The sequence below is a fragment of the Amblyomma americanum genome, chromosome 1, assembly GCF_052857255.1.
Source record: "Amblyomma americanum isolate KBUSLIRL-KWMA chromosome 1, ASM5285725v1, whole genome shotgun sequence".
NCBI classification, from domain to species: Eukaryota; Metazoa; Arthropoda; class Arachnida; order Ixodida; family Ixodidae; genus Amblyomma; species Amblyomma americanum.
Window position 1 is genome coordinate 246247849 of NC_135497.1, and position 23972 is coordinate 246271820.

Below are 23972 nucleotides of genomic sequence, written 5' to 3' on the forward strand. Positions count from 1 at the left end.
CTCTTTACAGTCTTAGAACATTAAAGACTCAGCATGCCCAAAAGATGCATCTACGGGATAAACAGCACAGTTGTCATGAACAAAAACAGCAATACCACCGCCACTACATCCATTTCGTGTAATAGAATGGGCAGAAAAACCCTGCAAAGTGAATGTATATCAATGCACGCCTGAGAAACATTGATTTCAGTTACTACAAACACGTCAACATAGCCAGCTGCAGATTCAGCTATAAACTTAAACTCTCCCCAATATTTGCGCAAACTTCGAATGTTTACGCTCACAACCGTGAAATAGTGATCCAAGTTGTATCCAAATTCCGTTTTAAATGAAGTAAAATCGGGTAGTTCGTAGAACGAAAACGGCATAGGGGTTAAACAATGTTTTCCAGGTCTGCTTGTTTACCGATTCGAACAAGAGACGCTCTTCCGTTCTTTTTCACGAAGATTTTTCCTCCCTTCATCCAACAAAGCTGATAACCCCCCACCTTTGCCTTGGTTTTATTTTCCAAAAGAGGCCATAATACTACTACTACTACTAATAATAATAATAATAATAATAATTGTGATCAACGCCCTTATTTTTCAGAAAACATGTTTACAACTTTGACTAGTCTGCGCAAGGCATAAAGGCTTGCAGGGCAGTACCCGGCAGTCGGTGCATGGCAAATGTATTGCAAAACAGGCATGACAAAAATAAGCAAACAAGAATAACCTTAAAACTAAAAGTAAACAAGAACAAAGAAACAGATTAGGTTTCCGACATAAGGGTTTTTAAGAAATGCTTTAACTTTAACAGCGAAGAAACAGAAAAGATCGAATCAGGCAGAGAATTAAAAATATTGGGTATATAATCATTACGAGTGAAGTGGCCATAATGAGTGTAGCAGTGAGGCACCGTAAAACGGGGGTGATGTCGAAAAGGACGAACAGGAAGGAAAGAAACTAAAAATCACTTTCCCAAAAGTGAGCACGGATAACTGCATGATGATGGAGGGCATCAAAAAAGGGCAGTTGTAAAAATGTAAATAAATTGAAGTCAGGTGAAACGTACATGTTGTATGCCACGGATCGAAGGCTATTCCTTAGTAAAGCATTTAATTTCATTCGCCAAATTTTTGAGCAGTGATAATGCACAGTGACTTCATATCTAAGGATACCATAGATAAGATAATGTGCAATAGGTTTGCAGGCTGGAAAGGTAATAAATATTGAACATTGTATAGTACACATGATAAACCACGAATATTGTTACATACTACGGTAAGCCGACTATTTCAAGACATATCTCTGTTAAAAATTATACCAACGTAATGGACACTATTTACGTTACGCTTCAAAACGTTTGAAACAAGCTGACATAGTCACAAAATAGAACATTCGAAACAGAAACCCAGACGGTGGTGGGCAAAAGGCATACCTGAGAGTACAAAAAATGCAACTCTCACCTGCAATAAATCTGTGATCAGCTGCAGCCAAGCGCCCGCCACCGACTGCACGCAGTACTCATTGATGGCGCCTTTTATACTCCTGTAATTCGGTGGGGGTGGGGCAAGAAGCGCTCAGCACGATGCCCTGGTGATAGTGACCACACTGCGCAGTGGCTTTCCAGGTATGCTCCTTCTTGCATCAAAGGTGTTACGCATCTCAGGTGATACCGTCCGCTTCTTATTTTTAGATCCCGTCTGGTTTGTAGATCTAGGGCCACTGCACTGGTGCTGCCTGCAATAAAGCTGCAGTCAAGCGCCCGCCACCGACTGCGCGCAGTGCTCGGTGACGGCGCCTTTTTTCCTCCTGGAATTCGGAGGGTGCGAGGCAACGGCGGGTAACTTTTCGTGGATATGTTACGAATGCCAAGAATACCAGCCTTTGGCTTCTATCTCGGTCACTCGTCTTGTCAGACCGGGGAAAGGTGGTGGGCAGGCAGACGCAGAGAAATACGCGCCAGCGATATAGCGGACCGGGCTAATTTTGGAAGGTTCTCAGAAGTTATAAAGGGCGAAGTGATCATCGAGAGCAACTCGCTGCCTCAATCCTCCACAAAAAAGGTAAACAAAAACAACTGGAAATGCTGCCCTTTTTCCTAGAAACAAGCTAGAGGGTGAACCTTTATAACACAGCATTAATCTTTCATCTCACGCCACCCGCTTCTGCTTACCGGACAGCGCCCTCTCCCCGAAAGACTGAAAGATGTCTTAAGAAGTGAAAAAAGCGTCTTTTAATCTGTGGCTGTGGAGCCCTTGTGCCGAGTGGTTGCCAACAGCTTGCAAGCGCTTTACAAGTGGACTCTAACCTGTACTCCCGCCGCGGTGACTGAGTGGTTATGGCGCCCGGCTTCTGACGCGAAAGACGCGGTTTCGATCCCGGCCGCGGATAAAGGTGAAATACTAGAGGCCTGTGTACTGTGCGATGACAGTGCAAGGTGATGATCCCCCGGGTGGTCGAAATTATCGAAACTCTCCACTACGGCGTCCCCTATAGCCGAGTCGGTTTATGGGACGTTAAACCCCATATAACGATAAAACCAATCTAAAGTGTTTCAGCTAATACACATGCTGCCAACCTCACCCAGTCATTGTCCCCTCGACTTCTTAAATATTAACAATCACGCAAGGACAGGAGTTATAATTAGGAATCCGCGGTAGGGAAAAATTTAAGAAAATTCCATGCAGGCGGCTTGCAAGAAACCAGCTCAGAAATAAATAAAAAGCGCTTTCCTTTCGTATTCTTTCGCTGCTGTCGAACTCTTGCCAATGCTGCACAACCGTGCTTCGGTCGTAAACTAGCAAATTTTACGACGCTACTGCGCTTTTGTGCAGTGAACGCCACATACAAGAAGCTTCGCAGCCATGAAACGAAACGCGTTGCGAGGCCGCGCTCCAAGAGAATCGGTGCCATTCAGAAGTCCGAACGCAATTTGCGAACGCGTGCGTGGACTTCAGAGCGCACGGAAGGTGATTTCCGTCGATCTCTATTCCCTGGGGCGAGGTCTTTTCAGCTAACTCTGCAGTGAACAGGCACTCGCTTATGCAACAAACCATTCTAGGCAAGTTTGGTGTCGTTCTGCGAAGAGTGCATTTTCATTTCTCCTCGCCCTTCTGCCTATAGATTGCTTCCAGTCTTTCCATTGTGTTTTTTTAACTTTTTTCGACTTCTGGCTACTATAAAAGGTTGACGGACTCTACGAAGTCATTGAAAGCAGCTGACTTCTTCACGCTTCGCCATAATTAAACATTTTTGTCTTTTTTTAAATTTGTTTTGGCTGATAGGTGCCCTCTAGAACAGGCATTCTGCTACACTGCAAGAGGATGAATTCGTGACTCCCCGTAACGTTATAGGCACAGCTTAAAACATCACGTGCGTTTTGTTTTTCAGGATGCGTTGGCATATAAACAGGAGGCACACTTTGGGTCTCGGATTCATTGCCCGTCTGAACTGCGCCTGCAGCCGCTATCAGGATGGTTAGGACTGATTATTCCAAGCAGTTCCACCGAAATTATCCATTTGCTTGTATCTTTTGTAAAAACTGTGCATACAGGGAGAGAGAGCTAGAGGCGCCGGATAGGACGGAAGTTGCGCGCAGTTGGCAATCATGGAACAAACCCTATGACGCACACGCGATGCATACGTATGTTTTTGCATACGTACGACGCAAGGACGTACGACGCACACGCATGACCGAAGCGGTCACGCGTGTGACTTAGTTTTGTGGCAGTCGGACGCCGAGGAAACATACACGATGTATGAAGTGCATCTAGCGGAGTCACCGCGTTTCGAAACCACCCGAGATGGACAAAATGTCGACGAATTTTTGCAGGATTGTACGTCATATTTACATATCGTTCCACGTGGAAAAAATAATGCAGTAACGGGTACAAGTTCCTCCGCAGCTTTGAAGTGTCCCTGTGACGATTTGACTTCCTGAGTCTTGCATACTTCTATAAGACTCATTCGCGCTGGCTGTTTACGACGTACAGCAGCCAGGCGGTTCCGCATAAACATCCGCCGCTCCACAACATGCGATAGACGCTTTCTTGCCGTCCAAGAATAGCGCTCAAAGGCACAAGCAGCGTGACAGGTAAATCTAGACCTGGTGTTTTTGGTAAACATGGTAAACATTGCATCCGATTCCGGAAACGACACGCAGCTCTCAGGTGCATGCTTTCGTGTGCTTGCTGCAAATTGGGTTCTGCGCCACAGCTCACCTGCGTTACAAGGCCCTTGTAAGGACACCAGCGGATGCCAGCGCTACAAATAGGAGAACACAAGAGGCGGATTGTGCAAGTTATATCAATATACAGAGAGGAAATAATGAAGCGGAAATAAGGAGAAAAAAGAGGAACCGTGAATGCAGGTCAACAGTGGCCGCCAAGTCAAAACAACGAGTTCTTTTGTTCTCATGGCCCGCTTTTTTCGATTCAAATCTTAGTTGTGTAATTGATTGTTCAGTAGCAGTCCGAGTTTTTGGGAGCAGAGTTCGTCAAGTAGTCGTTTTTTTTTTAGTCCGCGATACATACATAATTGCGCGGTCGTGTTCTCTTTCCGGATAACAGCCAACTTCCCGAATAACTCGCGGGCTGCCTTGAAATAAAGGAATACACTCCATGTTCTAATGTGAACCAGTTTCGGCACCCATGTAAAAGAAGGCGCATGTTATCCGGGATCTCATGGCGTGGTAAGTGTGACATTATGTGCTGCTAATGTAAGCCAAGACAGTCCTGACGCTCAAGGAACCCGCGCGAAGAACGCACCTGCACTGGCTGCCTTATATGCATGTCATACGAGCCCCTCATTTCCTTAGGCATGTCTGCTCCCACACTGGTGTGTGCATTTTGTGTAGGAAAGGGGATATGCTATACATATCAGGGTGAAGTAAAGAACAAATATACTGGCAAAAATTTGTTTCGATAAATATGTGCAACATTCTCTTCCTTGTTGCTGTTGTTGCTGCTATTGAGGGTGCAATTTTGTCTCCAGTCTGCAGCTGAACGCTCCATTTGGTCGTTCGAAAAACCGAAAAAACACTCCAGCAGAGCGCCCGGTATGGATCATTTCTGCGGCCCGCGTCGAATGATTTCACTCGGCTCTCCGACCGCCGAGCGCTGCCGAGGCGACAGTGGTGTCACCGCGGGCCTTCTACGGGTAGCCAGACTCTAGTCGCGCAAGCGGGAGCCAGGGGAGCGGCGGCTCATATGGCCGTCGCGTGCGGCAATCGCCCGCGGCTATTCGGAGCGCTGACGTCGGCAGCACGCGCGCGACGCGGGAAGAGCCGCTGCGCCGCCGCCACGGCTGGCAGGCCTCGGGCGTTTTGTCACATTATTTGGCCTTTGTGTCGGTAGTTAGACACAGCGCGTGGTGGCTGAAAAAAAAATGCATTTCGCTGCTCCGGCTGACCAGCAAGCGTTCCCCTAGTGCTCTAAGCACGCAGATGCCAACAGAATTTGACGTAGCAGGTTACAGACTATTAGAGGTCACATGATTCGCAAATGCAGCTCATGATGACGGTGAGGTAAGCCCAAGGTATATGAACCTAGCGATAATGCGTAGATGTCGCCTGCGCTTAATCGTCCGTCGAGGGACGATTCTCGTTTGCAACAATAAAAGGAAGACCGGTTCCCTATGCCGGTTTTTGCTGTATGTGATGGTAGACGGGCCGTTAACATGATTTAGATTCTGTTGAGGCTTTTTAGTTTTCATGCTGGTTTGTTCCAATTTAAGCTGAAAAAAAAAGCTATGTGGAAGAAGACCAAAGTACCACCACTATGATCCCAAATTTCTACACGCCTTGGCCTGGCGCCAAGCTGTGCCCTTCTGTTTGCCATTCAAACAAATCCTCACAACGAAAAAGAATGAGAGAGAGAGAATGACAGAAATGTTCACAAAAGTAGTGAGAAGCCCTCCTAAAGCCCGCTAAACGCAATCTGTGATAGCGAATATATAGAGTCCGGATTAGAGCAGTGATGCTCATCGTGGTACGTCTAAGCACAGATGCCAAAGATTACGCTCATAGATGGTTCTGCCGAACAAAACGATCTGATACTACACGCATGAATTTTTCAATCATAATTTAGCAAATCCCAATAAAAAGCTGTCTTAGAGTTGAAACTGGTTTCTAATAGTTTCGAACTATTCATAGGGTGCAAAAATGGGCTGACCAAGCTTCAGTAAAGCTTGTCCTGTTTGGAAATATGGTCGACCGCAATAAAAAACACCAGTGGAGGGATTACACTACCAATGCCAGACCCAAACAGTTAAATGTCCCACTCATATACGGTTCCCCATTCTTCAATATACAAACATGCTTCTCTAGACCAGACATATTTTCTTCTACATTCCATTGAGTGACGAAAAAGTGCACCTATACTGACTACAGCTTGTGTTTCGCTCTGCAATCTTCAGTTGTCTCTGGTGTGCGTACAGATGCAGCGGCAGCAGATATAACGTCTGCGTCATACAGCTAGGAACTTAATCTCTGCGTAACGCTGTTGGGAAAACAGCCTACACTGTTACACCGTGGTGTGATAATCCCTTGGCACTAATGCCGTTTTCGCGACGGCACACTCACTAATATTTAAAAGCAATTTTTGAAGACATATGATGCACTTATTTTTCTCATGGCGTCTACAGACCATGTGCCCACATTGCTGTCAACGCTGACACAACTATACTGACATAGGCTTCACAGAGACCACCCAGGCCACTGTGTCAAATGCAAAATCCCGCACATCCCTCCATCTCTGAGTCCCGAGTTTGGCGGCAGCTCTGAAGTTGGCTTAAATAACAAGCGCAAGAGATTCGCATCCTACCACACATGAATTTTTATTTTTTATTTCCACGTGTGTGGATACTGACGAAGTATTCTGCAATATATCATAGAATCCAGCTTAAACGGCCTTGGCATTAGGAGGACCTACCGTATTCGAATTTGTAAGCTCTTTTTTTAATCACTCTTCGACAGTTGCCTCACTCTTCTTAGTGACCTCCAAGTGATCAATCAGACGAGGTTCATGCCTCCCACGCTCGCCGCCTTCCTTGAAAGTACTGCGCGCAGACTTCAGGGCTGAAATAACGCGATCATTGTATTACAATCTCATTGCAATTCATTTCTTTTAGCCGTTCCCCTCTGGCTCAATCGACTACGCGCCTCCGATATAGCCAGGCGCGGCTAATCAGGGCGACGAATGGTCAGAATAAAATCAAATGACATAATCAAATGAAAAAATCGTTCTTTTACGTGGGCTCAGCTCGTTAACCAGTGATGTTTTCACTTGAAATCTTCTACTTGACTTGAACCATCAGGCATTCCTGTCTTCAATTTTTCGTCAAAGAGGGTGGATTTTCTGGATAAAAATCATCATGAGAAAATTCACCCATGAATATACGTTGCCTAAAACAAGCTAATTGTTGCAAGATTACGTTACAATTCTTGTCAGAAAGGCGCGTTCATCTTCAATTTCAATAAGTTCACGAAGTGTCATTATACACGATGATTTGGTTATAGTATGAGGGATGTATTTTTTTAACCTCAGGCGCATCAGAAAATCAAATCCGTATTGTATACCTACAAGAGTTTACTTACTTAGAGGCTGAAGGTACGTCTGTTAACTACTTCTCTAGATCATCATATGCGAATTGAAGCGCTTACCGCGGCGGAGCACCTGCTTTCCAATATGGTCTGCAAACAACGTTTCCGCCAGTGTGTTCAACCATGCCATTACGGTGTCCTGCACATTGTCGGTTAAGACAAGGCGCCGCCATCTCAACTACTCCTTCACCGTCGGAAACCGGTGGAAGTCATTCATCGGATGCCTCTCGCGAACCACTTGGTGCACTCGATGCACAAGTCATCAGGCCACACACTTCCGTCCCTGCCGACAGTCATTGTTAACGTGTTTTCTGCCTCCCATAAGATTCCTGCACCACTCTCGCACACTGTCGTCGCTCATGCCGTACTCAATGTAGAAACTGCTCAGTCCACGGGGGATTTCCGCCGCAGCATGCCTCTCCAAAGCTAGATATCGATCAACAAAACGCAATTCGCCTTTGGCAGGATTCTCGACTGCCGAGGCCATGCATGTTGATCAGCTGGAAGCGATGCATTGGCGCCGGCAGGGATGGCAATAATGGCGCGCATGAAATGCCGGTCACGCAGCGTAGCTTTCAGTCTTAGGCTAATCTAGGCAACGGCACAGTTAAACAATCGGCATGAGCCGTCGGCTGGGCGGTAGCTGATGCGGCGGCTACTCCGATCTGACGCTTCCTACGCTCTCAATCCAATGCGGCCCTCCTTGCACGAACCTCTTCCGAGACAGCTGCTCACGAAGTTGAAGGTTCGCCCTCTACGCGTTGCCAGCGGCACCACTCTCGCGCTTGCGAAAGCGAGAGCTCCCTCCGTTCCTCGATCTGGCTACGCCAAACGATCGGCGTCTCGCTCAGAGGCGAAGACATCGCAGCAGAGAGATCGGTGCCTGCGACAACGCGTATAAGAGCGAACCTTCAACTTCGTGAGCAGCTGTCTCCGAAGAGGTTCGTGCCTTAAGAGTTTCTTAATATAACTAGACGCAAAGCTGGCAGCGCTGCACTTCAACCACCATGGAGAAGCGCAGAATTGCCAGTAAGACGAGGTTTCTTACTTGGCTTGGCTATTGTCGGGCATAAAACTTGTATTCAGCCATAAAAATACAACTTTTCTCGAAGGAAACGTCGAAGGAATGCTATGAAAATGTTCCTACCAGCCTAAAACCGAACTTTCACCTGCGTTAAATCTATTGAAGATGTGAAAAACTTAGTATCGGAATAACTTAATCTGCGCACAGAGGAGAGCATCGCGGCGCTGCTACCAATTCCGAGATGCAATCCACGCTTTTGTCTGCCCAACACTGGCCAAGCCAAGTACAAAAACCTCGTCTTCCCGGCATTCCCGCAGTGCATGAAGTGCTCTTCAAGGAACCCGTATGGACGGTGGCGCCAGCTTTCATTCTAGGTGATATTTAGAAACTCTATGGTCCGTGCAAGGAGGGCCGCTCTTGAGCGAGAGCGTAAGAAGCTTCAGCGCGAAGCGTCCGCCTCCCAGCCACTGACTCATGCCGACTGTTCAACTGGGTCGTTGCTGAGTTTAGCCAATTTTTTTCACCTCTTCTTTCACAATCTCTATTAGCAACAGCGCCCTCCATTTTATTCCCTCTACCTCTTACCTTCTTTCTCCCATCATCGTCTCTCCATCCATTATCTCATCTTCCTCTCCTGGCCGCTCCGATCGTTGCCCTTGTACGGGCTTCATCCACGCGACGGCTCGGGATATGCTCTGTATAGCGGCTCACGCCGTAAGGAAAAAAATCCCTCGTATTGGCGATTTTCAAGAAACCGACGCCACGTTGCGGCGACACCCCGAACTATTCTGGCATCGGCGCTCGAAACAGCGTTGTTTGCTCCGTTGCGTCAGTGGTTCGCCGGCACTCTCCGACTAGTACATTCTTTTTCCAGTTGCGCCACGTCCGATCTCGTTTCGTTCTTCCATCCACTCAGCGCAGTCAAGCTCTCCGGCGTTGATTTCCGAGTTTTGCTGTAAATATGTTTATTTCCAGCGCTGTTGCATAGATGTCTCGAAGCTGACGAGATAAAAGAGCCGCTAAGGGTGATTGCATGAGTTTTTTGGTGTCAGCAAGAGAGAGCATGCGAGAAGATTTCTACGCTGCAGTGAACGCTCGGAAGACCATGAGAGCAGAGCTGTTACCAGGTAACGACTCTATATATCTAAACGAGATAATTTTCCTTAACTAGAATGGCCTATGTAAGAGCGAGGAGCTATATATTTTAAAAAGTGGTAGGATTTTAACGTTGTTAAACATAGTTCATGTTTGAAAGCATGCGTTTAGCCTGCTCGGCTCATGGTTTTGCTTTGCTGGGTTGCCGGCACGTCTGGCGACGATATTATTTCGATAGTAGTATTAGCTTACGAAGAAAACGGTGTGCAGTGCACTGCGCGAAAGTGCGTCGCAGTTTAACACAAGGCGTGATCGCCTGCGGCAATAGCTTGCTGCTCTCGTGCAGTGCCCAGCGCAGCTGATCTGTTCGCGCCGCCGCAGGCTCGAATTCCAGTTGCAACAGTATTTGTTTTATTTATGGTTCAGCCAAGGTCACGCTGAAATTCAGGCTTCACAGAAACGAGGTGAAACGCTTTGACCTCGGTAAGTAGTGCTTCCGCACTAAAAAAAAACATCGCCGAGAGCACACGACTAACGGGCACGTTTCAAGTGCGAAGAGTTTTGTGCAGGGCTTTCTCTCTAACTACAGGCCTTCTTATGACATGCGTGAATGGTGACATGGTGTTTTGTTATTCGCGGATATTACCCATAGATTATATATCCACGGATAAATTATCCACCCGAACTCTATATCATTCTGATTATTTTCCACTTCAATTTCCCAATGCTAAGTCGCGGTGGCTGAGTAGTTATGGCGTTCGGCTGCTAATCCGAAAGACGCGGGTTCGATCCCGGCCGCGGCGGACGAATTTCGATGGAGGCGAAATTCCAGAGGCCCGTGTACTGTGCGATGTCAGTGCACGTTAAAGAACCCCAGGTGGTCGAAATTTGCAGAGACCTTCACTACGGCCTCCCTCGTAGCCTGATTTGCTTTGGCAAGTTATAGCACCATAAACCAAACCAAACCAAATGCCCAATAAATCCGCATTCGCTGGAATCAGTCAGATAGATGAGCGGATGACAAGAATCGAATAGAAATGAAAAAAAAAATGCTTGCTTCATAGCGGCCTTACATTCACTGCGTGCCTTCCATCCACTGCACACGAACAAACTAAGGTCGCAAGGTGCAGTTAATTTCTCCAATAAGGCAGCGCGAGGGAAAAAGGAACCTACTTGGTATCGCTTTCCATCTGCACGTATGATTATAAATTTATACTCAATTAATGCATACATGGTTGATAAAATTTGTGAACATGAAAAAACACAAATGGGTGACCATTTATCAGTTCAAACCTAAGCGACAGTGACTACACAATTTTCTTACCTTGTTTTCTGCGAAGCAGCATGGCGAATTGACAATCGCTAGGTCTTGCTTACCTGATCTCCTGGTTTTGTCATTCACCCGCTGTAAAAAAATTCATCCTTAATGTCACTGATCTGAAATTCTCTCCAAAGCGCACGTCGACCTCCTAAGGGGCCAAACAAAGCTCGGCGTGCAGTCGGCCCTACGTAGGCATGTCGACCAGAACTGCTCGGGCTGACCTTTCTGCAAGCCCCTGGGCCGAGGTAGGGGATTGACATCGGTATTCCAGAGGTAGACTTAGTCGGCCCGACTCACTTTGCCGGCTTTCCGACGTAGGGCCGAGCAGCAGCTGATACACAACCGAGATTGAATTTTAATTGTTCGCTAATTGGCCTGAGATCATTTACCAATGCCTGCCCAACGAACCGATCTGCTCACTTTGAGATCTCTGTTCGATATCCCGACGACATTGCCCCGATAACGGACTAGCATGCTTCTTTAATGACACTTTTTGTCTTCGGTGTCGTTCCTTTGTTAGCCTTAACCTCGAAAGGGCAAATGAATGACTTCGTTAATTAAATATCGAACAAGCCATGAGCAAGCTGCAGACCACTGGACGCGGGTGTGCAACAACTGCCTAATATTCCCCGCGAAGCTATGCCACTTTCTTCACTGCAGAAGTGCTGCAAGGAAAACAAAACGATCGAACCCCACAGGGCAAACCTCTTCGTAACCATAAAACTTTTATAGCATGAAGAACACTCCGCTGTTCTGCATTGCTTTTAATTATGCAGGTAATGAACTCATCGTTCATCCCATCACTTCGTTTGGTCTGCACACGTTTCGAATGTGATTTTACACATTGCACAATAACAATACGACTTTGCAAAGGAGCACCAAAAGCCAGACAGAGCAAGGCCAAAGATCAGGCAAAGACGCGGACGCGCCAACCTAGTGGTTACTTGTCTGCAACAGAATGGTGGGAGAAATTATGTTATATACATAGAGAAACCTAGTAAAACCATCAAAAAACGGCTGCAGAGATACTTCACAGATTGCACGCTGTTCCAGCGAGGTGGGAATGCTCGTCTGCCAATGAAAAAAAACAGCGGGAAAGGGGATACAAGAGTGCCCACATTTTTAACCCTTCTAATGTTTCTCAAATCTTTCATGTCACTTGTGCGGCAGCTCTGTGCAGTTTCTGAGGGCAGGCCAAATAGCCATTAATCTTTTTTTTTGCTGTAAACTGCTCTTTCAGTCTTCTGTTTTCTATGGTTTTAATGCCTGCGCTAAGCCCGACACCTGCCAGGCCACATGATAACGAAACAGCATAGATCTTCTCAACGAATTAAAAAAGCCTGTAATGGTTCTGCTCGGCAGATAGCTGCACTGAATGATGGTAATCTTCACTAGTCTACGCATTCCAGGCAAGCCCTTGTGGAGCGCAAAATAGTGATTTATCCATGACCCATTTGCCCCCTTTCTTTTCACATACAGTGAAGTGGCGTGAACGCATTCTGCTCTTGTCGGTTCACAGAGATTCCAGAGCACTCTTTCCGCTGCGAATAAAATAACAGTACGAATATCTACATCCTCCTGGGGAAATCTGGTCATTTGCGCCGCTTCCTGTGAGTGAAAGATTAAAAGTAAGGAGAACAGTATGTGGAGTTTAATGCCCCGAAGCTTCATGAGGACTATGGGTAACGGTGCAGCGGAGGGCTTCGGATTACTTGAAACAAATTGTGGTACTGAATGTCGGTTATGAGTGGCATCACTGTGGAGGACTCCAGATTAGTTTCTACTACCTGTGGTTGTGTAACGTGCAATGACTTGCATAGTACACAAGTGTCCTTGCATTTCAACTCCATCAATATGGGCTGCATCAGCCAGGATTGCCCAATGGCACTGAGCTGCTGCGGCAGTTAAGTGGGCAAACGGGTCAGAGTTAAATATCCCGGAAACTGCTTTCTACCACATGCAGGCTAGTGAACGTTAAATGGCAAGATACACACTTCTGGTAAGCAACAGCAACGCTGATTTCTTCGATGCCCTGGAAGGGCTCTCGCGTAGTTGCTTCAAGCTGTGGCGTGTCGTATTTGGGCAAACTAACAGTTGTCTATTACAGGCTTAAAAGGGCACTTGTGCACCATCCTTCACTTGCCGTCCTTCATTTCAGGAACTGCAGGCGCCACAGCAGTTTGAAAATAAGAACATTGAACACATAGGCGAGCCACAAACTTAAATTTTCGAGCAATCAGAAAAAAATTTAAGGAGGACACTTACAAGCTCCGGTTAAGGGTACCAGGCTTTAGCGTTAATGGGTTAGTGTCCATATATGCGGAATTGGCCATTTCCGGCTTTGCATTCATGGATACCTGGGAGTCCTCACACCACTCATTGTGCAACGGTTAACCGATGCGCCATTGCCCTGCGATGGCAGGTGCTGCCACAGGTGGGGCTTCTGCCATTTAGGTTGCTCTTCCCGAGCAACCTCCCGTGACCAATCATTAATCGAACTGCCACCTGCCACGGTGGTCAGTTTTCTCACACTCCGGTGGGCAGGTTGTGATGACGCCACAAGGTTACGTGGCCTAGGTGGCCCACCTGCAGGATTTTTCGTGGATTTTGCGCTTACGGTCAATGACGCCGACGGCGACGCCAGATTTTCTGCGACACGAGCTCCTTAACGCTATCGTGTTAAAATGGGGCTGTTTCCTAAGCGAGAATTTACTTCGCTTCCTTGTTGACAACGGAAAGGTCCCACCTAATCGGAACAACGTTTGGTTTGATTTATGGGGGATTTAACGTCCCAAAGCGACTCAGGCTGAGGGACGCCGTAGTGAAGTGCTGCGGAAATTTCGACCACGTGGGGTTCTTTAACGTGCACTGACATCGCACAGCACACGGGCCTCTAGAATTTCGCCTCCATTGAAATTCGACCGCCGCGGCCGGGATCGAACCCGCGTCTTTCGGGCCGGTAGCCGAGCGCCATAACCACTCAGCCACTGCGGCGACCCTAATCGCAACAAAGTGAAATGTGAGAACGGACAAGAGCATTTCGATTTTCATGATATTGGAGGTTCTCTTTCTGTAGACTTCGTTGACAATCACATATTCCTCACAGAAAAGAGATCAACAATGAGTTGAGAGTGCGCCAGGCTGTCCGTTCCTTTAGTTTTTTTACTTAACATTTTGGCACCAGTAATGAATGTGCCGAAATCTCAAACACACCAGAAAAGCCATGCATTGACAAAAAATGAATAGCCATTTCATTCCCTGAATACTGAAGGGATGTTTGTAAAAGCGAAACATTTAAGGGACATTGCAAACAAGACGCACCAATTATCATATTTTGAACCAATTCTTAAACTCTACAAGCAGAACACAGGTTATTCGCAAGAAACGATCCTTTGTGAAAACTTACAAACCAAAAATATTCATGATCACACTTTGCTTAACTCCATCATTATATGATGATATCGAATACAATCTGCATCACCCCTGTATACATCGCTCAAGCAGGGCATTGCTCTGCGAACAGAAAGACTCCTCACTGCAGCAGCTAGATTTAGAAGAAACGTTTCCACGTAAGTAGTGAAGCATAGACCAACAGAGAAAGTTGTAACGATCAATAACTAAAAAACCATCTGCTACTGTCTACTTTAAGTTTTTAGTTATTGGCGTGTTAGCCCAACCCTTGTTGCCGCCGCGGTGGCTGAGTGGTTATGGCGCTCGGCTGCCGGCCCGAAAGACGCGGGTTTGATCCCGGCCGCGGCGGTGCAATTTCGATGGAGGCGAATTTCTAGAGGCCCGTGTGCTGTGCGATGTCAGTGCACGTAAAAGAACCCCAGACGGTCGAAATGTCCGGAGCCCTTCACTACGGCGTCCCTCATAGCCTGAATCGCTTTGGGACGTTAAACCCCCATCAAACCGAAACCAAACCAACCTTTGTTGCCAGGTTTCATTAAAGCCGCCACGAGACCACGGCCCAATCAGCTGCCGAGCTTCTGTACACTGTCTAGTCGCCTGCCGACCAGAAGCCACTGCTCGGCCGATAGTCGGCAGTCGTCCAGTGCCGCTCGGGCGTGGACCACTCCACCTTACCGCCGGTCGTTTTCAAGCGCCAGGCCGTGATTTCTTCGTTGCTCCTCGTTCATTCCTTTACACAGGCCAGAAAATGGTGCTTAGTTCACATAAGATTCCTTCCATCGACAATCTTTCATCGTAAAATTTTAAAACAAGCGCGATTTACATCAGATGTGATTTCAACCATCAGATGTCATTTGAACTATGCCCGTCGCCATGATATTTCATCTAACGAACATCAATGCGAATCCATTTGGCTTGAATTTGATCCCTCTGTGCTGGCACTGAATAACCGCGATACTATAGTTGCCTGCGTTTATCGTTCGTCGTCATCATCTTATATCGGGTTTTGTTCGCAGTTGCAAATAATCTTTAACATTTTGGCATATGAAAACAAGAACATAATAGTGTGTGGCGACATAAATATCAATATTCTCAACCCTAGCAGCTCATGCTGCTCTGATCATGTACAATGTATGCTGAACGTTGACATTTCTTCTCTAATCCTTTTTCCTACTCGATCTGACATAGCTCGCTCGAATACATTAATTGATCACATACTGACCAATACGGATGTTGATTATACAGGAGCAATTGACTACTAAATTACTGATAATATTTTCAATTTTGTATGTATATGTTCTAAAAGCAAAAACCCATGAAAAATTATAGCAAAGCATCATTTAACTACAAACAATTTGTCGAATTTATTCGCCGGATCGATTGGAATTCTGAGTTAAAGGAGGGATGCCCAAGTAAAAAGCGATCGAACAATTCTCAAATGAAATTGCCACATGCATTGCAGAATGCACTACATATACTCCTGCTGTGCGATGGTTCCGAACACCGAGAAATCCTTGGATTACTAGCTAGTTGATCCGTTCTATTAATAAAAAAATAATTTGCGCAAAAAGCTGAAGGCCAAACCTTTACACAAGGCTTTGGGATCTCGGTTTAAAAAATATTCCAATATACTTCCGGCGGTACTGAAACTTGCAAAGCGTGATTATTATCAAGATTGCATTTTAAAAAACGGGAAGGACACTAGACGCATTTGACAACTCATTAAGCAATTTTTAACAATGATAGTCGCGAAACGCGTCTCACAAAGATAAGTTGTAAAAATGCAACATACAATAACCCTAGTGACATTGCCAGTGCCTTTAGCCAGCACTTTAACTTTTCCCAGGCTTTACAGGACGTAACTACTTTATCTTCCTTGCCTCGCGGCTCCCGCTCTTTTTACTTACGTCCTGCGTCAGCAGAAGTCCCTCAAGTCATTAAATCACTAAAAACAACCGGTGCAGGATTAGATTCTATTCATTCTTCTAAAGATGAGCTCATTTCAGAAGACATATCTCCAGTTCTGGCCATTATAATGAACAAAATGTTCAAGGCAGGTGTCTTTTCAGATTGCTTTAAGACTGGTAAAATTATCTAAATTTTTAAGGCAGGTGATCGTAACTACATCAATAATTTCCGCCCTATCTTCATTCCCTCTTTTTTCAGCAAAGTAATTAACAAGATTTTTTGCAAGCGGATAATGAACTATCTTAGTGCATTTAACCTTTTATCTCCTCAACAGTTTGGCTTTAGACGTGGTTATTCAAACAAACTTGCACTGATAAATTTCATTGAAAATGTCAAACAAGCCATTGATAACGGTTCAATTGCTGGAGCCATCTTCATCGACCTAACAAAAGCTTTTGACTCAATTAACCACCGCATACTTGTTCATAAACAAGAATCTTTTGGTATTTCCGGCCCACCTTTTCACTTCATACGCATTTAGTTTAGTAACCGATCTCAAGTTATTGCTATAAATGACACTTTTTCTACCGCTCAGGCTGTAAACCAAGCTGTCCTGCAGGGATCAATACTAGGCCCGTTACTGTTCTTAATGTTCATTAATGATCTACCAGTTGTACTAAATCACACAAAATGCGGTTTATATGCGGGCGATACAACCATTTGCACTTAGACAAATCCACCACCACACTTAAGCATAAACTTAACATAGACCTAAATAATATTAGCCAGTGGTGCAAAAACAACATGCTGCAAATGAGCCCCCCAAAAATAACTACTTTCATGCTATTTCACTCGCCTCTCAGAATCATCAATATTCCACCATTACTAACACTCGATAACCATGCACGGCCTCTTTCCGAAACTTTCAGATTCCTTGGAGTCACTTTAGACAAGCACTTGAAATTTCATCCGCATTTCAGGAGAGCAAGCTGCCGGGCTAGTTGGTGATGCATGTTGTTTAGCAGGAAGCGCAAAAAACGGACGAGGGACAGAGTAGGGGACACAAAAATACGTTCACGAGCGCTCGTGAACGTGTTTTTGTACCCCTTACTGCGTCCCTCGTCCGTTTTTTTTTTTGCGCTCCATCCTAAACAACTTCCATCTCCATGTTCAATACCTCATGCATAAGATTTCCTTCGGCATTCATATCATAACCAAAATTCATGCATATTTTCAACCGTACATCATACGTCATTACATTATACATATGTCCACAATCACCTTGTCGGCAGGGAGGATCACTGTGTTGGTGTCTGTCTTGAGGTCTTGCAGGGCTTGCTTTTCGTCCGGATTTAGGTTTGATTCTTTTCGGTGTGCTTCCACTGAATTGAGTACACCTATTGTTTTGAGCCTGACCTCTTCTCGTACACCAGGTTCCAGTTGCCGGATACCGACTTCAAGCGCAGATACGATTGCTGGAAGGGGGAGGGGGGGGGGGGGGGGGGGTATGTTAACCTGGAGGTTGAATTTGTGTCCCTTGGCTAGGATTGACGTTTCGGTGGTTGTGAGCTTCCTAGAGGAGAAGTTAGCGACCAGGTCAGAATGGTCCGGTCGGAGTTGTTCGGGCCGGCGTTGAAGTTTCGACAACTTCTCTGTCTGCTTGGTGCAGTATTTGTCGGCTTCCGATGATGCGGTTTCTTTGGCAAATGCCTCGATAGACGTCACTAGGTTGGCCATCTTGTGCTCGATTTGTCGGCGGGCGAAGAAGGCGTCGATTTCTTTCTTCCTTATCACGCTACGGCACTCATGTATCCGTGCCGTCACTAGGTGCTGTGCTGCCCTGTTGATGATGTTTCGTCCTTCCGGTGTGGGGACCAGGCGTCGTAGTCGTAGGCTCTGGGGTACAACCTTGTTTTCCTTCATTTCTTGGCGAATTCTAGTTGTGTCTTGAACACCGAGATGCCTTGCATGGTCTTGATGTACTTTTTGGCAAGCTGCATAGCTTCTAGCCCGAGGTCTGCATGGATAGATTGAAAACTAAACATTTTGACAGATTTACCTGCCTCGTTGGGTTTGAAGACTTATAATAAACTGCACATATCCAACCAAAAATGTTAACTTTAACACAACGTTTCGAAGCCGACTCGGCTCCTTCATCAGGTGTGACTGATGGCAGTAGATAGCTTCTTTTAAGTATGGAGGGGAGGGGGGGTGAAAAGAACGACAGCTGTGTCGCGAAAGGCGCGGGGAAGGGGGAGGTGGGTTTAGGCTGTTAGTCACGCTGGCCAGTATCCAACAAGCATGCTCACATACAAAACCAAAGGACAAGTTAGATTGAATAACAAAATTAACCCTGCTTTAAAAATGCACCACGGGTGTACTAAGAACGTTATCACTTCTGTATCTTGCTATATGCAACATCAGCGCGCGTTATAGAAGCCTGGGTGGCCGAACCTACCCGGACGCCTACCATATCCCAAGTAATATGCAAGATGCACCCGCATGGTCGTACTACCGAATCCTTTTGTTTTAGAGCGAAATTATAAGTGATATTATTATTGATACGGGAATAAAAGAAGAGGCGGAGAGCGAGCGCGAGCGGCGAGCGCGCGGCTCTAGCACGAGGGATATAGAACGAGAAAGCTTGGCCGCCGCCGGTCGTGCTTCGCCGGCTCTCCTCCGTACTGCTGCTATATTTCTCTGGGCGGGCCCGTGGCCACCCCGTGGCATCCCACACCGTAACATTTTGGTGGCAGCGGTGGGATCATGCCGCTCACCCGCTCCCAGAATCAAGCACCCGACGTGCCAGACGACAGGAGTCCACCACCAGCCGATAGCGCCGACGACGCGGCGGCCGGCGCCGCTAGACCTAGGCGCTCGGAGAGGCTCGGCTCTTCGCAGCAGCCGGACGCCGGTGTTGAGCGCCTCCTGGATACAGTCACCCAACGGATGGACGCATGGGAGGCCCGTCTGACTGCCCAGGCTGGGGAGATGGAAGCTCTCCGGCGCGAACTCCGTCGCCTGGTGCCAGCCGAGCCGAGCACAGGTCAGGTGCCTTTGGGCGTCCCCGCCGCCGCTGTTTACGGCTCTGCCGTCGCTGGGCCTGCGGTCGTGGCCGCCAATGGCGTGCTCGGCGCGGGTGCGTCCTCGCCGCAGTGTTCGTTGGACGTTGTGGAATTGCCCACATTTGACGGCACCATCTCGTGGGATGCTTACCGCATCCAGCTGGACGGTATTGCGGCGGCGAGAGGCTGGGACGAGCAAATGAAGGCATGGATGCTCGTTGCAAAACTGAGGGGCCGCGCCACCGAGCTGCTGCAGAACGTGCCGCCCGACCAGCTGGGCTCTTACACTGTTCTGGCGGGCCTCCTCGCCGACCACTATGGTGCCTCAGGTCAACCCCGTGTGCAGTACCACCGCCTGCGAGCCCGCCGTCAAGAGCCCGGGGAGACGTACCAGGACCTCGCCGCCGCCATTGAGCGCCTGGCTCTGCAGTCGCTGCCGGGAGCGCCTCAGAACGCCGTGGCCCTGGTCGGCACCGAGGCGTTTGTCGACGCCATCCGACTCCCCGAGGTGCAGCGCTTGGTCCGCTCTGGCCGTCCTGATTCCGTCCGCGCCGCCATGGCGCTCGCCATCGAGGCGGAATTAACTTTGCTGGCCACGCGGGGGTCGCCACCGTCTGCCGAGCGCAGCGTCCGGGTGCAGGCTCCTCGGTCCGCAGCCCCAACTGCGGCCTCTATCCGACGCCTGCGTAACGACGTCCGCATCACCTGCTTCCGCTGCGGCCTGCGGGGACACTACGCGAGGGACTGTGCCGGCCCTCCAAAGTCGGGAAACGATTTGGCGGAACGGTGCCCCCGGAGTTCCGGTGCCCCCGGAGTTCCCCTCCTTTCGTCGGCTCCGATTACCACTGATGCTCCTTACGTGCTCGTCGACGTCGCCCTGCTTGACCGGCACGTAAAGGCCTTGGTTGACACTGGAGCGGCTGTCAATGTACTGCACAAATCGTTTGTTGCGAACGCGCCCCACCTGCTTCTGCCAGCCGCCAAAACCCGGCTCTTAGCTTTTAACGGCACCCCTGTGGAGCAAGTCGGACGTGTCGTCGTCAACCTGACAGCACTCGGAAATACCATCTCCACCGAGTTTGTTGTCGCAGACAGCCCTATTTGGCCAGTGGTCCTCGGGTGCGGGTGGTGCCAGCAAGCCGGAGTCGTCCTTAATTTTACTAGAACCAAACCACGGGCGAGCCGAACTCTCTGTGGGCCGGGCTGGCTTAGCCGGATTTCCAGCCTCGGTGTCGCCCTGTGGCAGTCCCTGGTGTCGGCGACCAAGCATGCCTCAGCATCTCTGCGTGACCTCGCGACGAAGTGGCCGTGTGGAGTCAAGCCATTCGACGTCACTACCGTGACTGTGGCGTCCGCCGTGACCCTGCCACCGGGTGCGGCAACGTGGGTGTATGCCAAGCTTGACAGTCCGGTCACAGCAGACGTGCTGTTCGAACCCATCCGGTGTTCAGCTCCAGCCCGTCAGATGACCTCCCCTCGAAGCCTTCTGCCTGTGCTCAAAGGAGAGGCCCACGTATTTATACTCAACATCAGCAGCGCACCTCTCGCGCTGACTCCCGGCACGCAATAGGGTACAGCCTCAGGTTTGGACCCCGGGTCACCAGTGGCGTCTCTGCAACCTGAAGCCCCGCCTCGCCACCCTCCAGCGCCGGCGATCCTATCATGGGAAGAATTTAACTTTGGACCCAGCCTGACCTGCGCGGAGCTTGCCTCTCTGAAGACCTTGCTGCTCGAGCATCGCAGTTGCCTTGCTCTCAGCGCCGGTGAACTCGGGTGCACTTCCTGGGCTCAACACCGGATCAACACCGAAAACCGCGGGCCCGTTCATCACCAACCTCGCCGTGTAGCGCAGCCAAACGTGGGGCCGAAGTCGCGCACGTGACGGACGGCCACATTGCAGTCTTCACCTCGCCGGCTGTCCCGCGGAAGCTGCCCCCGGCACCTGCTCCTGCAGTGGTTCAGGAAGAACAGCTGGTCTCCCGTGTACACGTGCACCTCTCCGTTACTATCCGGGATGGACAGAGCAGTTGCCGGAAGCTGACGCCGCCCGTCGGAGTCGCTGCCCTTAACGGCGGCGGCTCTGCGCTTCTTGAGCGCATGCCAGGCAATTCCCAGTGCGGCGATCTCCCGGAGGTTGGGAATGAAGTCGGCGCCACACTTGAGACTTCCCGCCTTGTACGCAGCGCCGCTAATCTCTATCCAGGGCACCAGGTTGTCGTCGATGTTCTCAGCCGGCGGATCGAAACTGCGCAGCACGTGAGACAGGAAGGCTGCCCCGAGGCCTCCGTAGTTGGCCTCCTCTCCCCCACCCTCGGCCGAGGTCACGTGGTAGAGCGGAGTGCCAACCGCAGCGTGGGACACTCGCAGCCGGTTCTTCCAGTGCTCGAAGACGAAAGGCTCGGCAGCCCCGCCTTGCCACAGGATCTGCATGCGCTCCCTCAGGGAGGGGTCCAGCCGACTGAAGGCGCGGTTCGCGTGCATCCAGTGGTCCATCGCTGTTGGACGCCCATCGGGTGCCAACTCCGCTTGTGCGCCTCCATCGACGGCAGCCTGGTAAGCCGTCTCGCACGTGAAGCAGAAGTTGGAGTACAATTGCCACAGCGATGCTTTAGAGATAGCAACGTCGGGAGGCCACAGTACGATCTGGAGCTCTTGCAGCGTCTTATTGACCACAGCGCGGGCCTTTTCGCTCAGCCAGGAAGCACTGGCGGCCAATTCCCGAAACACGGTGAGCAGGTCCCTGAGGAAGGCCTGTGCCTGGCGACGCGAGTCTCTCGTGAACAGCTTGACGGCGCTCTCGGAGGCCAGCAGTAGGCCGAACCTCGTGGCGGCCAGGGAGTAGCAGTCTTCCTTCACAGTGTGATTCGCCACCTCCTTTCCTCCAGCGACGGCGATGTAGCCTTGGGGCCATCCTAAGGCCGTCAAGCGCTGTACCAGCCACCAGGACAGCTGCTCCAAAAGATCTAAGGAGCTATGACTGAGGAGAAGCTGGTCCGCCGCCAGCAGAACACGCACGTCTTGCACCGACACCGACGTGTTCTCGTCAAAAGAGCCCCACCAAAACGCGGCCTGGAGTGGTTCCAGCCAGTTGGGCAGAGTGGCCTCACGGACGGGGGCCGCAATCCTGCGCAGACTGGACACCGCTGGCCTCGCTTGTATCCTCGTGTCTCGTACTGCGTCCAGAATGGAAAGGACGTGCTTCTCGATGTTCATCACCAACCTCGCCGTGTAGCGCCAGCCGAACGGAGAGTCATCCAGCAGCACGTGTGCGACATGCTTGACCAGGGAATCATTGCCCCTTCTTGTAGCCCTTGGTCCTCCCCTGTCGTCCTTGTGCGCAAGAAGGATGGAACACTCCGCTTCTGCGTTGACTATCCGAAGCTAAATGCTATTACTAATTGCGACGTGTACCCGCTGCCTCGCCTCGACGATGCGCTTGACCGCCTGAAGAGAGCCCGTTATTTTTCCACGCTAGATCTGCTCTCGGGCTACTGGCAGGTGCCTGCTCACCCCGATGATGCGGAAAAGACGGCTTTCGTGACTACCGACGGCCTTTACCAGTTCAACCGTATGCCCTTCGGTCTCTCGAACGCTCCAGCCACCTTCCAGCGTCTCATGGACCGAGTCTTAGGCCATTTGAAGTGGACTATGGCGTTGGTCTACCTGGATGACGTAATTGTCTACGCGGCTACATTTGAAGAACACCAGAGACGCCTCAAACTCGTCCTCGAAGCCCTTCCCTCTGCTGGGCTTCGCTTAAAACCAAAAAAATGTTTCTTCGGTTTCGCGGAGGTGACGTACTTGGGTCACGTTGTGAGCCGGCATGGCATCCGTCCCGACCCTGAAAAGCTAAAAGCGCTTACAGCTTACGAAGCTCCCACCACCGCCAAGGAGCTCAAAAGTTTCCTTGGATTTGCTTCGTATTTCCGTCGTTTCATTCCGGACTTTCCCAAGCGCAGCGCTCCATTGACCGCCCTGCTGAAGAAGAATGCACCGTGGAGTTGGACGCAGGCCCAACAGCTCGCGTTTCTTGACGTCAAGCACGCCCTCCTCGAGCCTCCTACATTGGCCCATTACGACGAATCGGCCCCCATCGTCCTCCACACGGATGCCAGCTAAGATGGGCTCGGCGCTGTCCTCCTGCAAGAAGACGAGTCTGGTGACCACAAAGTCCTAGCTTATGCCAGCCGCCAGCTTTCCGACGTTGAGCGCCGCCGCCACTCTTCAGAACTCGAGTGCCTCGCCGTTGTCTGGGCCGTCGAGAAGTTCCGTCCCTACCTGTACGGCCGTCACTTCACCATAGTCACGGACAATAGCGCTCTCACTTGGCTGCAGTCCGCCAAACATTTGAATGCCAAGATTGCACGCTGGTCCCTGCAACTTCAAGAGTACAATTTCACAATAGTGCATCGGCGCGGCTCTGCCCATCAAGATGCCGATTTCCTTTCTCGCCACCCTTGTTCCGTGACGGCTTTGACGGACCTGAGGACTGCACAAACGCAAGATCCCGCCATTGCTGTCATAATCCACTCCCTTGGCACCGCCGCCGGCGCAGGCCTCCGCC

At 49.4% G+C, this 23972-nt stretch overlaps 1 protein-coding gene across 1 annotated transcript; it reads right to left on the reverse strand.

The window, feature by feature from the left end:
- Positions 1 to 21235: 21235 nt before the first annotated feature.
- Positions 21236 to 22621, reverse strand: LOC144116506 (uncharacterized). Its single transcript, XM_077651206.1, has one exon. It carries the CDS (start codon positions 22619 to 22621, stop codon positions 21236 to 21238), a length of 1386 nt encoding a protein of 461 aa, XP_077507332.1.
- Between the last annotated feature and the right edge of the window lie 1351 nt (positions 22622 to 23972).

Excerpts from the sequence above, each read along its gene's own strand:
- LOC144116506 (XM_077651206.1), bottom strand. The coding sequence starts at position 22,621 with ATGAACATCGAGAAGCACGTCCTTTCCATTCTGGACGCAGTACGAGAC.